Below are 20,793 nucleotides of genomic sequence, written 5' to 3' on the forward strand. Positions count from 1 at the left end.
ATATTCAGTTTAAATTGCTTTATTAATTAGCGAGTCAATAGATGGTTCTATATTAATCCATAACCTATCCGTAGGAGGCCATAGGAGATTACTCATGTGCCATAGTAAGGGAACTACTGAAGTCTTTACACGCAAATAAGTAAAAATATATAAGTGCCTCTATAGTTTGGGTAGTAATGCTTACTACTGTTAACCGACGAGGTCTTGGGATCGATTCCAGAGTCCGTCAAAGTGTTTCTGTTTTCTAATTTATATTAATTTCCTAGTATAGTAGTCCGAACTCTGGTAACGCTCCCGCTATACAACAATAGGTTAACCCCTTATAACAAGGAACTAACATAACCAACTGTATGTATTTAACAACTATAAACGCGTTTGTCCGTTCCTTATAAAATGATACAATGAAACATACACGATTATACTATCTTATAACTAAAACAATTCATACAATTGAATAATAACGGCTAGAATAAAGGACAATATACTATAACAAAGGTAATCTAGATTTTATACAGAGACCGTGGGAAGTTTGATACGTTTAACGACCGTCTATGATCGTTCGTATCTATCAATCTTTTGATATAATAATTATGTATAACCAAGGCTGTGTCCGAATATAAAGTAATTGTTTTTACAGGTAAATGGATTATACATACTAGTAAATAAATGTTAAGTGTCTGTCTGTCAGTTTCAGTTGGTCTTCGAAACGGCCTTTACATTTTTATATCATTGGTTATCATAAGCTTTAATTTCTATAGTGCCTACGTGATTGAATCTGCGAGATAGACAGTTTTTTAAGAAAATATGAATCTAGGAATAAAATAAGGAAAGTTTAGTATATAAATAGCTTTTCATCAATACATTCCGAATTGATGAAAAGGTAGTTAGCCTTTTTAACATAAATACTAAACAACAACAAACGACAAAGTATGAAAAATAATGAATCTGAAACTCTTTATTTCGGATAGCTTAAAACTCAATTGAATTAACACATTATCGTAACACGGTAGGTAAACATGTTTTTAACCAAACGCATAATAAAATTATAAACAAATCTGGTAAACTGCAATCTGTATTGTAAACGACCGAATCCTCCTTCATTAAAGACACGGTTATAGCCGCAAGCGTGCGTAAGTCCATCATAAAATAATATCTATAAATCAGTTTACAAATAATGATATTGACAGTATACAAATAAATCGAGCACTATACAATTTATTATCCTACTTACTCAATCGTAACAACGATGTTCTGTTAAGCAAAACTAATAAAGCTAAGCCAGTTCACCTCGGTGATTTAGTTTGTCGCAATATCTAGAATTATTCAAGCTTTAGTGGCTTGAGACAAATGTATGAGATAAACGCGAACATTATCGATATTTTATGATCGTCTATTCACTTTTAAGTTATTTATACTGACTAGTATATCACTATTGTGAATCATAAGGTCTCAGATCCTCTTGCCAAGTTATATAGGGTATAAATAATTTTGAGTGATATTACAATGTATGAGGATGAGGCAATTTAATTTCAGCTTGATCGTAGTAGCTTTCTTTTCATCTACCCCAAGAAATAAGGTGCCATTTAATGTATGGGTGATTTCGTGTAGAAATATAAACTCAAGTATTTTTCTTGCGTTTGATATCATCTAGGGCTGATTTTTCAGCATCAAAAAACTTTTTATTTAAAGTAGCATACCTACTAAAGATTTTAACACAATATTATTATTCATCGATACATTAGTTGTCAATTTGGTCATTAAACCTGAAAATTGTAAATAAATTGGCTTTTACAGAGACATACAAAGCTTATACAACTGTCACTGATACGAAATATCAATCAAAGTTAAACATCTAAAACGAAATAATTGAGTGGCGGAAATTGGAACCATTTGGTAACAACGGTGATCGCTTCTAATTGCTAGCTTGGGGGTACTATTTACTCAATATTGTGGAACATTTATCTGAGTGGTGCTGTAATGAATAATATCTAAGTGGTCATTAATTGACGATGGAAAGAAGACGGTGACGGATCTTTGATATATGGTTGTTGAAGTATTTCAAAACGAGAACTTGTAAACTCTGTAAATGAAGTAAGTGTAAAAATTCATGTCGTCATTATTATCATGTCGACATGAACTAGCATACGTCGACTAAACTTTAAACTCATTACAGTCTCTCTGAGCACGGGTCATCCTTCTCTCTTAATGAGAGTGCGGTTATGCTTAAAGCATAACATTTTTTTATAATATGTTTTGTTAAAACACTTTTATCAAAACTGAAGATTTGAATACCAACTAAGTAATAATGATGAAAAACTTAAGGACAAATAATTTTCATCAAAATAATCGGTACGTGATATCCATCTTTCTGTTGTCTTACAGCTTGTATTTGTATGTGTCTCTGAACTATTAAGTATGTGTAAATTTTCGCAAGAACGTGTGAAACCATCTAGTTACCTGATTTCGGTTCGATCGCGACGTTGAGATGACCTATCATATAATTATTACATCTTCAATGTGTCGTATTAAATGTCACTTGCACCTGTTTATTGATAACTTTGAGATTAGTCAAGCGTAGTTGCCCTAGATTGTAATTATGTTGAATGTTTTGATGATAATCTTCATTAGTTTTAAGTCACATATTTTATAGTTTTATTTATTTATTAGGTTTTGCCATTTTAATATCTAATAATTATAGGCTAACTCGCTATTGTCTGGTACTACCTGTCAGATTTAAAAATCTTCTTATGTTCAATTGTCTTTATCATGAGGAAAGGATGTATGTTTGGGTGTACACGATCATATTATACATAATATATATTTTACACAAATTGTTTACTTCCTAACTAGGTCACGTCCGTGGCTCTACCAGCATATTTAAATAGTGTAGATATTATAATTTATCACGCAACCATATTTTACAATATTTGAATTACTTTTTGTACCCGTTACTATCCCGCTGGCCAAGGATCTCCTACCGAACGAGGATGGTGTTAAGCTTTCCTCCACCACGCTGGCCTATTGTGGGTTGGGGACTTTTCGTACTTTCAAGAAATAATTTGGAATACGAAATAAGTAAAAACATTGTTCTAAACTCTTATATATTATAGTAGGAAGTTCGTATGGTAGCAAAAAGTCAAGATTGTTTTCCATTTCATGATGTGTTGTCTTGTCAGTATTCAGTATTTTGCATAATCAACTCATTTGTTTATTCAAATCATGTATAAACGATCAATTCAATAAAGTTTTTGCATTTCGTTAATGACTTCATAATTGTATACTTCTTCTTTGAATTACTAATTAATTTATTAGCTATAAGAGTGCAAGTTTTACATGTATTTATATTGTATTGTATAGATTTTTAAATTTACGTCAAAGGTTACCTGCAAGTTTTTACGCTCGATAACATTGAATTCATTACAAAAATTATTTTAAAGAAATGACTGCTTCGTAATTTGTATTGCAAGACGGAATAAAATTGTGAAAAACTGTGGAAAGTCTTTAAGGTTTTTCTGAGTAAAGGTGAAAACACGTTATACCAGATGATATAGGTGATAATTAATAAAAATGTCAACCATGTATGATAAGATATAAGAATGTGAATAAATCAAAAGACGTATGTTGAGATCTTAGCTATTACATTCTTTAGTCTCTGCCTAGGATCGTGGGAACAAGACATGATATTACACAAGTATGTAGGAAAAGTTTTGACTAAAAATGCCTAATTACGAATGCATAAGTTCAAGGCTTTTATTGCTTTACAATATGATTAAAATCACGGAAACAATGTTAACCGAAACCCGGAACAATAGTCAGTGGGTCATAATATTGTAAACGAATTGAGTGAGTCACCAGCGCGGTGGTTTTAAGATCTTGATGTGACTCAGACTTTAGAAAATTGTGGGATAACTGGCTTCTGGCCATCGACAGTGATAGTAAGTATGATGAATTTTGGTTTAGCTTTTGATAATTGAACCGTATATTCATACGGTATTATAACTATGAATCATAGAATCACACATAATGTTAAAAGATTCATACTTTTGCGTATTGAATTGTTTGACTTCATATTATTTAAATCAATAAAATCCCAGAATTATGAGTGTCACAGAAAAAGTGTTCTAAAAAATTATGAAACTGTTTGTTTTGTAGAAAACAAAAGCTGTGAGTTTGATTAAAAGTATATTTCCTGATGTTGCGGTGTTCTTTAAACGATTATAGGTTTTAATGGCAGGCACTTATGCAGCAGTCAATCATAGTAAGATGTATATCAGCAAGAAGTAAGAATAAGTTTGCAGGGCTTGCAACTACCAGCGTTATGCAGCCATGCAACCTATTCCGAAACAAGTCGTGATTTAGATGTATCTTATATCGATACGCCCGGCTTTATACGTTTTAAAATCGTACTTTTAAATCATACCTTAACAAATAATACACTAAAACCTTTCTTGGGAATATATTGGTCAAAGCAGCATGAATATTCGTCCAGTAGGTAAGTTTTGTGTTTATCGCAAACAGGCAGACAGACGCGGCGAGGAGACTTTATTTTACGGACAGTGATGATGTGGATTTCATCGTCCAAGCTATGGTGAACCTCGGTTTCAGAAGTTCATTTGGTAACCATAGCAACGACATTTAGCATTCATAGCGACAAGCCGTTATATTCATAGGAATACATTTTATGAGCGCACTCTCACACTTGCCCCGAAGTGGTTTCACCCCCGCAATCATGCAGAAAGGGTTATGGGTAGAGGATTCCTGTTAAACGAATGTTGAACTTTGAATTTAATGGGAATTTTATTGAGTTCCTGTAAATGCATTTTTTGGTATATATTTGTCGTGTCGCATTAATAGAGTCGTGATTAGTTCACAACCTATATATCCCATATCCCATCAAAAACAGCCTGTAAAAACTCAAAGTCAAGCAGTCGCAGCTAGTGTTGTAAAAAAGCTCGAGTCGGCGCTTAAACGCTTGAGTCGACGCTTAAGCAGATTGCTAATGCTCAAGTCGCGACTCGACTGAAGCGCTTGACGCTCAAGCAGTGGCTTGAGCGTTATAGCTCGGGTTTGAGCGCGCGCTTAGATTACATAGCTAGGTAAAATGTAAGAAAAATAGTATAATTGAAATAATATAATTTTTTGTGATATTCTCTATATTATAATAGAAAAATACTTAAACAATACCATGAGGAAAGACCCATACTGGTCCGTATATTTTCGTTACTAAGTTTGTTCCTTCTTTTAGTTATGATAAGGCCAGCTTTCGAAAATGCCACTTCGCTTGGTACACTCGTACTTGGAACAAATAAAATTACGAATGCCAGGTTAGTTTAATTTAGCAATGTAGATTGCTTATTTTTCCACCACAACATCACATCTGTGTTGTTGGATTGTTGTTTATACATTGAAGAAAATTATTAATTTCTGGACTGAATTTCAGGTTCTTGATTTTCTATCCTATCTTCATCTATCATTATTTATTTTGATACATTTGTTTTAATTTTCTTAATGGTATCGCCTTGCTTTTATTCATAAAATAATTATTATTAAAACGTGGATCTAAAATAGTAGCTATTTCTGTGAGATTCGTTTTTATCAGTGAAGAGTATTAATTTAATTTCGTAATTATACATCATTTACGGATTTGTTTAATTTATTTACAATTCGAAAATGTTGCATGTGATCCAACAACGAGTCCATGGAAGGAATAACATTACCGTGACTTCATAGAATTATGAATTTAAACATTACAACGCTTGAACGCTTGAGCGCATAACTCGAGCCTGAAAGTCTAAACTCTCAACGCTCGCAAGCCTTAAGCGCTCAAGAGTTTAACGCTCAAGTCTAAAACGCTCAAAAGCGTCGACTCAGCGCTTAACGCTCGACGCTCAGCGCTCATTTTTACAACACTAGTCGCAGCTCAGTCTCTATGCCGTAAAAAGTTGTGAGATCTATGAAATACCAAGTCGGTTAAATTAGTCTCTAATTAAAGGACCATCTTAAGTTATTACATAAGTTATTATCAGGACAATATTAAAAATATTTTATGTTTAAATCATAGATCGACAGATATTTACATCGATATTACACAGCATTTGAAAATAATAAAAAGTATATATACAGTCTATCAGATGAATACATAAGCGAATATATTGTACTATATTAAGTAAAGTGTGATAGAATAACTTAATTGCTTACATATGCTCATACAAAAGTATGCGTTTCGTACAGTCGGTACTTGCACAAAGCTAGAAGCTAGACTTTTATTAAATGGTGCGGTAAAACTATGCCTGTACCGTTTTATCAGCCAGCAATTATACTGCACATCAACCATTTTCTTCTAATTTAAGGGAAAAGAAAGAAAGTTGATACTTTCAAAATAACTACAACAATAGCGTAACTTATAAGAACAGAAGTAATGGAGTGTTACAAATGAACGGACGGACACTCATAATAGTTCTTGATATATCTTTAATAAGAGAAATCATGGATAATCGTTTACTATAGGCTTATTGCTTTATTTATTTATACTTGTTATTATGTCATCAGTTCCCTTTGTCTGATCGCAATGATTACCTAAGTGATTGTCTTTCTATGGGTACCTAAGAAAGTTTACGGTGCGATTACAGTGTGGCTAAGACCTAAGTTTTGTTAAGCTATTGATTGTGCCGTAATTCCGATGTTTTGATTACATCTATAATTTTACCTCTTCTTCTTATCGTATGGCTGGTGGTCAACCTAGTGTCAAAGTTGTTCAAGCTGCACGAAGGCCTTTGACGTGGCTTAACGACTGTTTGTCTTAATTGAAAACAACCGGGACCGACTTTTTACGTGCCCTCCGAAGCACGGAGACGCTCAGTTTAAATACCACTATGCGGTCACCCATCTATCGAATGATCGCGTCAAGGTTTGCTTAACCCACAGATCGTTTACTTACTGACCCCAGAACCTTTTCGCAAGTGCTCTAATTGTCATTCAATTTACAATAAATATCTCAATCGTAAAACGTATTGATAATACATTATGGATAATGTGAGAGTCCGCCGTCCTTGCCGCTTCCCTTAGAGAAGAGCTTTTTAAAAGCTTCTTGCGACATCCACCGAAATAAAGCGAAGGTCTGTTCAAGTGTCTCTTGCGAAACCCATGGAAAGTGATAGTGCTGTATTCGCAAACATCTTCAAGAATTGATCTACTTTTGCGATGATTTGCAAATTCTCACCCAAATTAAATGCTATGTAACATGGACTAGTAAGTTGTAAAACAGTCTATTGTGTAACGTTGGACGGGTGCATCATATTACTAATTAATCGTCTTACGTGTCGTGCGTATGCAGTAATGTCAACAAACCCTTGGTTTCCTTGCTCCTGAGCCCCTCCACGTAGAAAGTGAAGGCGGCCACCGGCGGCGGCGGCGCGAGCGCATCTAACACACGCGGCCCGCCGTCGGACCACGACGAACGCCGCCGATCACATTCAAACTTCGAATTCGAATTTGTTTCAAACTCAAACTTGTGTCAGTGTTGCGAGCTGAAAAACTAGTTACCATGAAGATTTACGTGTTTCTTGGTGAGTCTCTATGTTTATTAATTTTCGTAGTTTTATATCCATATTATAGCGCGTGATGCATTCATGCGGATAAAAACGCAAGAAAAAAACATAGATTTCGAATTAGATTCAGGTAATATCATTTATGATTACCAAGAAAATAAAAACATACACGCGAGCTATATCTTCCAGATTAACACATTAAACAAACCATGAAAATTCTTGGTTGTTATTAGACAGTTCGGTTTACAAAAAATACACACGACGATTTGCCGGTAATTTGTCCGCGGCATAGTGCGTGTCGTTCGTTAACACGATGTAACCGCAGCTCTGTGACTAGATATCGAAATTTTACAAGAGAAATTGAAATTACTTGAATTGCGGTAAATATACTAAGTTTAGAAATTTATTGACGCATTGTTCTTAACCCCAAACTGCGGTTGAAACCATTGAACTTGTTGAAGCTATTGTTTTACATGAGGAAATGAAGACAGTCGGATTATACACGCATGTATGTTAAATAAAATGACAATGCGAGTGTGTTTTCTTTGATTATAAAAAGTGTTGAATAGTGTAATGTAAGATCGCACGCTAACATGCGACTGTCGCGAGTGCGTGATAATAATTCATGGTTTGCATTTTTTCGTTGGAAAATCTGTAAGCTGACCTAGTTTCAATTATTTTGCATGGAATTTCTTGCATTGGTAGCGGAAAATTATGTGTAATTAATCATGGAGATTTCATACTAAACACCAGTTTTATTAAAACTGATTAGATTTAAGTTACTACTGAGACTTAATTTTCTTCCACAACAAAAAAAAAATTGTAAAGGAAAAAATTTGAATTTTCCTAACAACTGTAAACTATTTAGTAAAAAAAATAATTAATGACTAATTTATAGTCAAAAATATGTCAAATATTATAAAACACACGAATAAATAAAATAACATGAATGGGTTCAATAACTTAAAATCGATACAGGCTTTTTTTTGCTAAAGTCGCGTGCTGAATAAATCGCACTTCAGACATTTATACTTCTTATAATTAATAATGTAACAGGTTATAAAATAATAATAAATGACTGAGTTCCGTAAACATGTATTTTTACCTAGAGCTTAAAATTGAAAATAATAATTAAACCATTATGGTTCCTCTGCTGGGTATCGGTCATGTTCCGTAATGAGGGAGAGTTTACGCTTTAAGTCCACCACGCCAGCTAAGTGTGAGTTGAGGACTCTACTTTACTGCATCTTTGTGAAAACTTAAGAGTCACAAAAACCTTTCCCACGTTGATTAAATATAAAATTCTAAGTTTCAAAAATATTTACTGAACGAAGAGTATGTGATAACATTTGTTAAATTCATATCGAAAATAGGTTCAAGTATGCATGTATACATAAATTTTCGTGCTAAAAATGTGGGTGAATATAACTCTAGGCAAACCTATTTACTAACATCTAATAAGCTCAATATCTATACTAATCTATACTAATATTATAAAGCTGAAGAGTTTGTTTGTTTGTTTGTTTGAACGCGCTAATCTCAGGATTTGATATTGAGTGTTAGATAGCCCATTTATCGAGAAAGGCTATAGGCTATATATCATCACGCTACGACTCATAGGAGCAGAGTACGAGTAAAAAATGTTACAAAAACGGGGAACATTTTGATGCATTCTCTCTTATGTGACGCAAGCGAAGTTGCGCGGGTCAGCTAGTATTCTAGATAATAAAACCCAGATATAGTCTGACAACTTAGTACAGAGCCTTGGCATGCGCGATTTTTCTAGATATTTAGTTAATAGTTCGGTAGTATTACCAATCAAAAGTAGTAGCATCAAACAATTAGTAGTAGTATTAGAATACTACCGTCAGCCACAGACCCAAAAGCTTTCTACTTAGTTGTTGTCTTATAATAATAACCACTGAAATGTCTCACACGCTACCAACATTAAATTGTAATTATAAAAATCGCAATACAAGAAGAAATTATCCGTAGAGATGGGATCCGTAATTCAGTATTGTGCAAACGAATGATTTCCACAGTCGATTCCGCAACAGTTTCTCTGTTTATCTATACTTACTATTGTATTGATGATAATGATCGAGATCTTAGTACAGGCAATTTTACCACATTATTACGTTGTTTGATTTGGATTATCGTTGTGTAAGAAGAGGATACTGTGATGTAAATATACGAGAATTATTTATCAATTATTAGAAACTTATGAGGTTCATAAGCTACCTGATAAATGTTTTTGTGCAATGTGAATATTGTATACATGTGTATTTGAAATGCTGTCGTATCAGGGTCGAAATTTTACATGACATTATTTACTAAGCAATCTGTGTAACTGCCCTAAAATGTAGAATAATGAGTTTATGTATCGCCACCATCAACTTTTGCAACTCGCTCTAATTTTTATAACTTATATATCTCCATATTCAACACAATTACTCTCGTGGGAAGCCATAAAACGCGGACATAATTTTAAAACAGAATAATTAATTTTCACGACAATTATTAAAACAATGCATAGACAAATATTTTTGTTTATAGAACAGGAGGTCAGCTGTGTTGTCAAGGTGAAAAATGAAGTTAGTGGGTTAAGAATGAGGTAGACGTAAAACAAACAATTCTTCGTGATTCTCATAATAAAATCTTTGAAACATTTTTTATAGTTACGAAATATTGAAGGTTAAGAGATTGTTTTGAATTTTAATCAAGACATTGTTAGTTGAAGACACTTTCATTGTGTTTGAGGCATCCTTTTACTTTCATATCGTTTTTAAAGTAATACTTAACGTTGTGATAAAAACGTTTAGTGATAAGTATCAGGTTGTAAACTTTATCTCTGTTGGCACGTACTAAGAGCCCGAACAAAACCTACAGATACTTTTACGACAACATTGTTAAGAGACAGACATTTCTTAGTATTTACGGAACAATGCATTGTACATAGGCCTCGCAAACTTTTTCTATGCGTAGGCAATGCCCGACGTTTTTCCCACTGGCAATTTTCTACTGTATACCTTTGTTAATGTCATTATTACGAGTTGAAACAGCAATTTTGATATTATTGATGTGTACGACGATTAACCTTAATAAGGTGCTACCTTATGAATAGGTTTTATGAGGTTATAGGTAATGGAGTCACAGTACTTACTGAATGGTGAGAACACACGTAGTTTGCGACAAATCACGTCTAATTTTGATTAATGTAGGGAAACGTAATGGTCTATAATGTCAGTTTTGTTTGACGAGTATTTTTACATTGACGATAAGATTGGGCAAAGAGTAAACATACATGTCAATTTTTGACTTTATGTTATAAGTGGCTTGATTCTTGTAGTGAAATTTATAAGTTAACTGTAATATATGTATCTCTTTCCTTTTCGTTACAATTATCTAGTCATTGGATTGCATCGGTTTAAATGTGGGACAAAAGTCGCTAAGTAGGGTTTAAACGAATATTATTATGCAAGCATACCAAATATGTGAAGGATTGTCATAAACGTAAAAACCTTGTTTGGTAGTTTCCTTCTGCTAACATAGGCATTGCCGACAAAGGGGCATAATTATTATTTAAACAACGAGTAAAATACGACACTCTCTAGTGTGGGATATGTATTAAGTTTTGCCTAAAATGTTAAGTATTCTTTGACGTATGGTTGAGTTATAGTTAGAAATTATTATGTGAGTAAACTTTAAACTAAAAGGTATGTTGTAAAATGTCGGCTTTGTGTAATTAACAGCTTTTCTTGTCTAGGAATTTTGTTGCACTTAACTACACGTTGTATAATTTGTGGGTACACTATTATGGTCTTTAAATTACTTGGCGAATCCTGACGTAATGTTGTAAAAGTATTAACGACTGTTTTCATCACCGAGTGATATTGCCTAGCTAGAGTATTTTTTTTCAGTACCTCTCTACATTGAGCACTAAGATAATTAACCTATCGGTGTTGCTTCGGAACCCTGGGTCCCAAAAGAAACATACTCTGTAGACATTTTTTTTTAATATTATTATTTGTTGAATAGACTAGTTGCTACTGGCACAATACGTGTAATAAGTTTGTAGTATATAAGGTAATTGAATCAAAATATATAAATATCGATGACTAGTTACGTCGCGTGTTAAAGAAGATAAGAACTTAATAGTAAAAAAAAAACAGTTTTGACAATTTTAATTGTATTGAAAAAAAGATACATAATGAGACATTGTCACTTGGAATTACGATCTATTGAATGACGTCATATTTTAAACAAAATTATAAGTTTCGCGTATTGCATAAAGTTTCTGTTACTGGCAGTTATTGTGGGAACAAGTTTGTAGGAGCGTTGTTAACACAATTACTTGATATCGATCTGGAAACAGTTCTCATGGCGGTCCTTCCCAACACACCTACTGTTATGAGAATTAACCATTATCTAGTTAATCTAAAGACGTTTTTGCTAATGTACATTGGGTGCTGGTCATGTTAGTTCTAGTTATTAGGTTTTGTCGGAAACAATACGAATAAACTTCGTTTTGTAATGTCTTTTGTATTTAGATCAAACAATAAAAGGTTTTTTATTGGAACTCTATGGCAACAAATCAATCTTACATTTTATCTATGGAGCAAATTAAAAGCTAAAGCATTTGTCTTTGTTACAACTCTAAGTTCTGAGTACATTTTGAAGCTTGTACTTGGTTTGTCTTAGAGTGCTTACATAATATGCATCTCTTCCCGTGGATAACGTAACTTATTTCATAAACTTTTAGTAAATACCATACAGTATTGTGCCATACCATAGGTCAGACAACAAACTAATGTCACCTTTAACTAAAAAAAAACAAAATAATATAACTACAGTCATACAAATAGGATGTTTTAAAAAATAATTCATCATTAGTGGCAAAGGTCTGTCTTTATTATGCTTTTAAAAGTTTAAAGGCTTTATGAAATCGTACTGTTGCCTTTTCCCTGGTTGCTTTTTACTTTTGGTTTTCGAAACGGGTCAAAGGTTTTCAAAAGTGAGCCCATCTTCGGATTAGATTAACAAACATAGTTTTGCACTATCTGTCCGTGGAGACGTGATGCGAATGATACACGCAAACGATTTTAAGGCTTTTGCAAGCTGGCTGCAGTTATTTTGGGTTTTGGTGAAAATATGGGGAAAGCCTCTTTCATTTTTATGTGGGCATTTTGAAAGTCCTTTAGTAGTATATTGTGTTCTTCCGCATGACTTCAAACCCTATTATGCAAGTCCTTGTTGGCTGGTGTAAGTTCTGAGGATAGAATTGAGTTGTTATTAGGTAACTTAGAAAATAATCCAATGAATAACTTAAGTTTATAATATTGTAAATAAGTATCACTAATCGCATCTTTCATCATATCGCTTATAATGAAAATGATTTGTAACAACATGACTGATCCCTAACTATTGCTAAAGTTACCTACAAAAAAGAGTGCCAGCAATTTAGCATCTCTTTTTTATTGAACAACTAGTAGTAGGTGTGCGTCGTCCGCTAAGTTGTGTCATATGTCATAGATCCATGTATGTACGGTGACGTTGCGAGATCGCTTCTCGTTAATGTCCAAGTGGAAGCTCGCCGACATTCGTTACGGTACTACTCGTATCAGTTACTTACAAGTTACACGTAGTAGCCACGCAGATGTGTGTGAAATAACTTTATTTCGTAATAGTTTGTTTACTTTGTTATGTTCTAACTTTTATTTAGCTTTTGTTGGACTCTACGTTTGTTATTGTAAAAGCTAGAGGTTCATATTATTCTATGGAGTATTAGTTTTATGACTGGTAAATGCCAGTTAGTTTTTGCAGTTAAGATGGAGCAGTTAAACCAAAAAGGGTCCTTATGTTTTCAGCATTTGTAATTGGAATAATTACATTATGACATTCACATTTATCTTGTATTTCTATGCCAAAACAACAAGGATTTTTGTTGATATAAAGTTGAAAAATATTGGCTGAAAAGGTACGGGTGCACTGCATACTTAAGCTGGCAGAACGCCGACTTGTGAATAAAATGTGTAAAATGAATTTATTTTTTTGTAGGCATTTGTATTCAGATCTTACATAACTATGTTATGCCATGATACACAAAGATATTAGTTAAAAAAGAAGCGATGAAAAGTAGTATGAGTGCACTGACATCGACACTTTGCTATAGAATGATTTATAACTGATGTGCGTGTATCAAATTCGCTTGTCAACACAATACTTTGCGTGATTTAAACCGCATGTTTCTTTGTTTAAAAAGTTCAGAAAACTATACAACGAAATTATAAACAAAATTTCGCAATATATTGCCATTATTCACTTTTGTATGACTAGTAGAAGTTCTATTTAAAGCATGTCCAGTGGTATTCAGCCTTCTCTGACGTGTGTTCCTTGTGCATTGTTTCCGAATTTATATATACAAAAGGTCCCATCCTATTGTTCCATTCAGGAACACAAATTCCTCTTGGATGTCATCCGTAAAAAGCATGTTCCTACTAAATTCTTAGCATTCATTTCCGTAATCATTGTGCTGAAGCTTAAGGTCATATTATAATTAGCTCCTGAATACGACTTTGTCCACGTCCACAAAGATTTCCCGGAGTAACAACTATTCTAGGTGTTACACTAGGTTATTAACTGTGTGCGTTTTGTACTTTCGGCGTGATTGAGTAACGAATTGCGATGCATATACTGCACTTATTGACACTTAACAGTGCAAAAAGATATGAGTAAGTGTGAGGTTTCCGAAGACGATGTCCAGGATAGAGCAAAGTGCAGGAGAAAGATCAGGAAGGCTGACCGACTGATAGCGTGGAAGAGAGAGAGTATGAATGTTGTTGATAGAGTACGATTTAAATATTTTTTTATTTGATATTAGCAAGGCAAAAGTAACAGCCCCGTGTAAAATTAAATCTACAATTCAATACAATTTGCATTGTAAATCTCATAAATTTTCGTAACTTAAAAAATGTATTACTGTAATAAATTGAGTGCTCAAACGAAATAGAATACTAGAATCGATTCGGAATAAAATTTGATTTGAATTGAGACTGAATGTAATGTAATAAGAAATTTATTAAATCTTTCAAGAAAGTAGCGAGGCGTAATAAAGGGTTATTTGCGCGCATCGCGGAGCAACTGAGGTAGGTCACAGGGTCTAAGGTCAAGTGCATGTTGTAGCGACTGAGTGAAACCTTAAGAATTATGGAGAGGCTCGACGGACTACATTTTGAGTTTGTTTACAGCCTTCTATAAATATAATTTAGCTTAAGAAATAATCTGAACTTAGTAAACCTATTTGTAAAACAAAGTTATGTTTGAATTTGTTGCCATTGCTCTTCTTTAATATTGTAATTTCAAGAATAACTTATTACGTAGTTTTTCGTGATTTTTCATGTCTGTTTCTTTAGCCTAGTAAGACGCTGGTCTCAATAAGCAAGCATTAACTTTCTTTTAAGGCAATAACTAATTATACTATTAGCTATTACATATCTATGAGATATGAACTACGAGACTTAACTTATTTTAAGTTATGTATTAGAAAGATAGATGTATTTGAGATAGCAAACTTTAAGACTTAAATATGCATTGTGTAGTCTTAAACGTTTTTATATAAAGTCGTTGTATTGTTATGTGCGAGTATGTTTATTGTTTAGTGTTTGTTCTTTTGTTCGGTTTTATCGCGATGTTATTTAATGACTGCTATTCTTTGCCTCTGAGGTAATATGATGTAAAGAAACTTTTCAATGTCATGTCCGCGGGTCGTTTGTGCATTGTGCGTTTCGGAAACTGTGTTTTTTTCGTGCAAAAACCTATTGACACGGAGACTAATTGTAGAAGTACTAAGGTGGTAATAGATACAATAAGTGTTAATTTGTAAGGAAATGTGCCGCTTGTTATTGCAAAGTTTTTTGGAGTGGAATACTATTTGACTGGCACTATGTTAACTATGTACCTAGTGAAATATTCTACAATTCTACGTAAATATTACACTAAATAGAATGTCCTATATTGTCAGTGCTCCTTATTATACAAAAATAATAAATAAAATCAATGTACAAACATCGACAAAAGTTCATCAACAAACAAACAAGCAAACATATAGACAAAAGTTCATAGTTTTAATTCTCAATAATTAGTGTAGTAATGTTATAATTAAGTTTGTATACAATACAAAGTGAAGAAATAGAAAGTGTTAGAATAGTGGCAAGTTGTAAAAACAAATCAATTTTGAACACATATATGTAATTATTAATGTTAATTAGTTGCTTTTCACCGCGGTTTACATTTAATAAACTACAAACATTTATACTTACATTGTATACTTTTAGAATAGTTGTTATTTTAAAGATAGTAGTGCGGGAGTTGTCTTTCAAGGAATAAAAATGTATAAACTTAACAGGCTGAACTATTTGGTATCTATTTGTGACAGTTTACACTCACTTTACTCACTCTATAAATAGACTTAGATACCTAGGTATCTGAGTCTGAATGTTTAAAAAAAAGCAAAATACGATAAAATACGAACTCTACCTACGTATTCAATTTAAATTGTTATAGTAATAAACAATTCGCATAAGCATTACGCACTATTAAATATTTCAAACGATATAATTATAATATGCATACTTATGCCTCTAAAAGAACTTTTTGGTAAGTTTTTAATAGAGTACTAATTTATTTATCCAAAACGTTATTTAAAATTTATTTTTTCAAATAGACAACTATTTATGATGCCTAAGGTACACTATTAAGAACGATTTACAAGATTTTAACTACAGTTCTTGTTGCCTTTTACCTAAAGCTGTGCTTAAGCAGAATTATATTCACTATCCTCTGCCATTTTACTTTCATATCCGACAAACATCTTTTAAATGTTTTCCCTGATCATTTAACGAGGTGTAGTCAAACAGGACTTCTTTCAACTTTAAGCCCAACTAAGACTAGAAATGCGAAAGTTTGTGAAGATGGATATAATTATTATTATGAATGTTTGATACTCTTTCACCCAAAAACTAATTAATAGATTGTCATGAAAATTGGTACATGATAACATTCTACGACACTTTTTACGCCGGGAAATCTATTCACGCAGGCAAAGTCTCGTTCAAAAGCTAGTATTATTTCGTTCATCAAATGTATATCATAATGTTGTTACTATCAATATAAAGTATATTTGCCATGTTTCCTTATATATCAAAATAAAATGTTCCCCGAGATGATCCGACATGAAAATCCGGCTCAATCTTTTTTTGTCAGAAATTATAAATAGCGGAGTGTTTTTACGGAAAGATAGTAGACAGCCGCGTCTTTAAGAGCTTTTAGGGATTTTTTCTCTATAAATAGGAAAAGGGAAAACTCCTAAAGGTTATACTAAGAAAGGTGTCAAGGCACTTTCAAAATCACTTCGTACCTTTGATAATTTTTGCGCTACTTAGTTTCTGTGTATTTTCCATTTAGATATTAGATGTAGGTATGTTGATAATATTAACGTGTTCGCGTCTTTATAACTTGGTTGGGATTAATAGCTAGTTGTTAAAGCTGTTATATTTTAGTTTTGTCTCACATACATACATAACATCACGCCTGTTATACTTCAAGTGTAGACAGAGGTGTGTAAAGTACACTCACTCAAAAAATTTCGTCCTTAATCATGCTAGTGCCCGTTTGCCTATTGCCGTACCTATACCACACTTATTAACAAAATCTTTGCCGCAATAGAAAACATATTGGTTCAGTTAAGTCAAAATCATTTCGAATCCAAATCTATAGTTTGACTTTCTGTCGAACTCACATGAAACACAGAATTACTAAATGCTACATATATCCGTAAATGCATTACAGTCACTTGATTAGTTCATGTTCACTGTATTAATTGCTTCCATTCATACTACTCGATCCTCTGAATACCAACTTAAGCCAATCTGAATACCATATAACACGATCTGAATTTCAATTACGATTTAATATGAGATTATTGAGTGCCAAAGAGTAGTGTGTACATATATATTGTGCTTAATCTGATATTACTATTTGTGATTTGATTGTGTGTTGTTTTTCAAGCTTTAATTGTTATTGTTATTTAGTGTTTAGCGACACTAGTAATTTGTCCTCACTATGCGCGTCTTCTCATGTTTGCATTTTGCAAAAAAGATTATGATCTTCTTCGACTTATAATGTAATCTACAAGCTCGGCGAAATATAACATGGTACAGTTTATTATCATAACCGGAAATAGGTATTTTAGTAGTGTATAGCGAAGTATGTGATACACCTACTTCCTTGTTCTGGAGGAGGAGGATTTTTGTCTAGACGTGGGACAGTAAAGGGTTTAAAAATAACATTTTTGTTAGTTATGTAAAAGTGAATGCTTATGCCCGAATAAAATTTTTTTTTGGTCGCCGACTAAAGCCTTTGTCAAATGTTTTTTACCATTCAAAATCGTAACTTAATCAACAACTTATTTTACAATCGTAAACCGGATAAGCATAGGGAAATGGAGATATAAATCAATTGCACACATAATGATAGTTTAGTAAGTAAACAGAAAGAGTAACTAACACTTACACTAAACGACTAGTTAGACCTGATCTGTCTCGATGTAATATCCTGTCTAGTGCTATTAAATGTCAGGATATGGCCGGAAAATTGCTACAAACAGAACTTGAGTTATTAAATATAAGGTTTAATGTACAGACTGCTGCAAAGTCGCTTAACAACTCTTTTTTTTAACTCTTTATATTGTAGTTTTATCGCAATCAACGATTTCAATCAATAGTAATTAACAAAAATTTCATTAATTAATAACACAAAAAACTAAATTTACCTGCTTACCTTAAGTTATTTAAATAATATATATAAAACTTAACTATAACTAAATATCGAAAAAGGGAAATATTTACAACTTTGCAATCAATAAAGAAAAACCTGTATGAATAAATTATTCTTAATTGTTTTCTGAAGAAATGCTTCAGAATATAAGGTATTGAAAAGTTCAATTTGTGCAGCGAATTTTGTATCTGACTGTATCTATGTCGGTTTTGAAAACTTGCTGGTATGAAGACTAGAGTTGTAGACTTCCGAGACTGATGCAAGAATTTTCGTTAAAATTCTTTGTTATCTATATTTTCTGATAACATTACGCTTTTATACCTCAAAGTATAGTAAAACATAAAAATATATACCAGACTAACTATAAATAGAAAAAGGTAGTCTTATTTTATATATTCTTACTTTATTATTAAACTCTGAACTAATTTGCGAATACTCCAACAGAATTTGAATAATAACTAGTAAGTATTATGTCAAATCCGCTAATGTCCATAATATCCTATTTCCCTATAAAAGGCGTCCTGTTACATAAAGAAATTATGCTAGGAGCCTCTATAAATGCGCGAAAGTGATTTTAAGCTTCAATAAATACTTCCGTCAATTTATTTCGATAATAGTATTCATAATTACCTGTTCCTAGTACTAGACTTCTCTACTAACTTTAATAATTAAAAATACATAAATTTACATTCAATTATTGATTATTAGCTTATATTTATATTTGCCGACGTGTTTATAGTATTAACACGTAATTATGAGGAAATGTCCTTTCGGGTTGCCCAATGCACTTGAAAACCGATTCACTTGAAATAAATTTTATTTTTAGACTAAAGCTTGGTCATATAATATTCGAATAGAATCAGGCCTGCTTGTTCCATACTGGTAGAGCATAGCCATAACATCAAGACAATAGAAATATGTTACTTTTCTTCTGTGGTACATCACCCTTGTATGATGTCCTCCTAGCCGATATTCGGCCACGGCGGCGGCCAGTTTTATTGAAACCAACCAGTGCACAATACTGAGGTTCACTCCCTATTCTCTCACTCTCGTAGCCCGGTGGGACGCATAAGCGACACGTCCAGTAGTTTACGTCCTCTCCGAGGCACGGAAAGTCCATCGGTCTAGTGCCTTATATAGAAAACCTATAGATAATAACGTATATAAAATACTTATCCGGATGTTTGAAAGTTTTGAAATATAACACTGCGACAGTAAAGATATTATCCTACACAGGATATGAGTCGAGAGCCGTATTAACACAAATATAACATGCTCATAATAAATTGTAGTATTTATAAATAATAGTATTTATAAATAAACTGCCTCGTGCAGTCACTTATTATGGTAATCGATTTATATACTCGATTAATATTCCGCCAAACGTATCATATATTGTAACAGAATGTTCTAGTAGAAAGTGAAATTATTATTCAAATAATGTTAACATTGAAAGTAGAGGAAGTTAAGTCGTAAAATGTAGAATGTGGTTTTAGTAATAGTCCTTTTTGAAGAAATATTAGATTAAGAGATAAACTACCGCAGTCTTAATAAGTAATAGATTTAGGTAGGCTTTATTAATTTTGAAACTGCTAGATCATACTACAATCTATACTAATATTATAAAGCTGAAGAGTTTGTTTGTTTGTTTGTTTGAACGCGCTAATCTCTGAAACTACAGTTCCGATTTGAAATTCTTTCGGTGTAAGATAGCCCATTTATCGAGAAAGGCTATAGGCCATATACCTACCATCACGCTACGACCAATAGCAGCAGACCAGCAGTAAAAAATGATACAAAAACGGGGAAAATTTTGACCCCTTCTCTCTTATGTGATGCAAGCGAAGTTGCGCGGGTCAGCTATCCATACTTATATTATAAATGCGAAAGTAACTCTGTCTGTCTGTCTGTCTGTCTGTCTGCTACTCAATCACGCCTAAACTACTGAACCAATTTGCATGAAATTTGGTATGGAGATATTTTGATACCCGAGAAAGGACATAGGCTACTTTTAACCCCGGGAAAATGACGCATTTCCCGGGAAAATTCAGGTGGCGAACGAAGTTGTGAATAATCAATATTATAATGACATTGAATTAACAAAATTCCGTTGTCATGGCAACTGTTTTAATGGCGGATATGCCTTAGCGCGACTTTTTTATTAAGAAATATAAATAATTTTGAGAATATTTTTCGTGAAAAAAAAGCATATTTTATATCATCACGCTGCTACCAATAAGAGCAGAGTAACAGTAAAAAGTTTTACAAAAACGTGGAAAATTCTGACCCATTCTCTCTTATGTGATGCAAGCGAAGTTGCGCGGGTCAGCTAGTATCAATATAAAAAGCAATAACAGTGTGTAAAAATCTCATAAATATAAAAGAACATTACCCGTGCATTGTTATCAATCTA

General features: G+C 33.0%; 1 protein-coding gene across 2 annotated transcripts in view; it reads left to right on the forward strand.

Moving 5' to 3' along the window:
• The first annotated feature begins 7,404 nt into the window (after nucleotides 1–7,404).
• LOC142982149 (uncharacterized) overlaps nucleotides 7,405–20,793 on the forward strand; it is a 56,280-nt gene continuing 42,891 nt past the window's right edge. For both annotated transcript variants that reach the window (XM_076128504.1, XM_076128505.1), the window contains exon 1: nucleotides 7,405–7,565. In XM_076128504.1, the coding sequence (XP_075984619.1) occupies nucleotides 7,544–7,565 (22 nt within the window). In that variant the 5' untranslated portion in view covers nucleotides 7,405–7,543. The remainder of the gene's footprint in view (nucleotides 7,566–20,793) is intronic.

This window comes from Anticarsia gemmatalis, chromosome 21 (assembly GCF_050436995.1).
Source record: "Anticarsia gemmatalis isolate Benzon Research Colony breed Stoneville strain chromosome 21, ilAntGemm2 primary, whole genome shotgun sequence".
In the NCBI taxonomy this organism is placed as follows: domain Eukaryota; kingdom Metazoa; phylum Arthropoda; class Insecta; order Lepidoptera; family Erebidae; genus Anticarsia; species Anticarsia gemmatalis.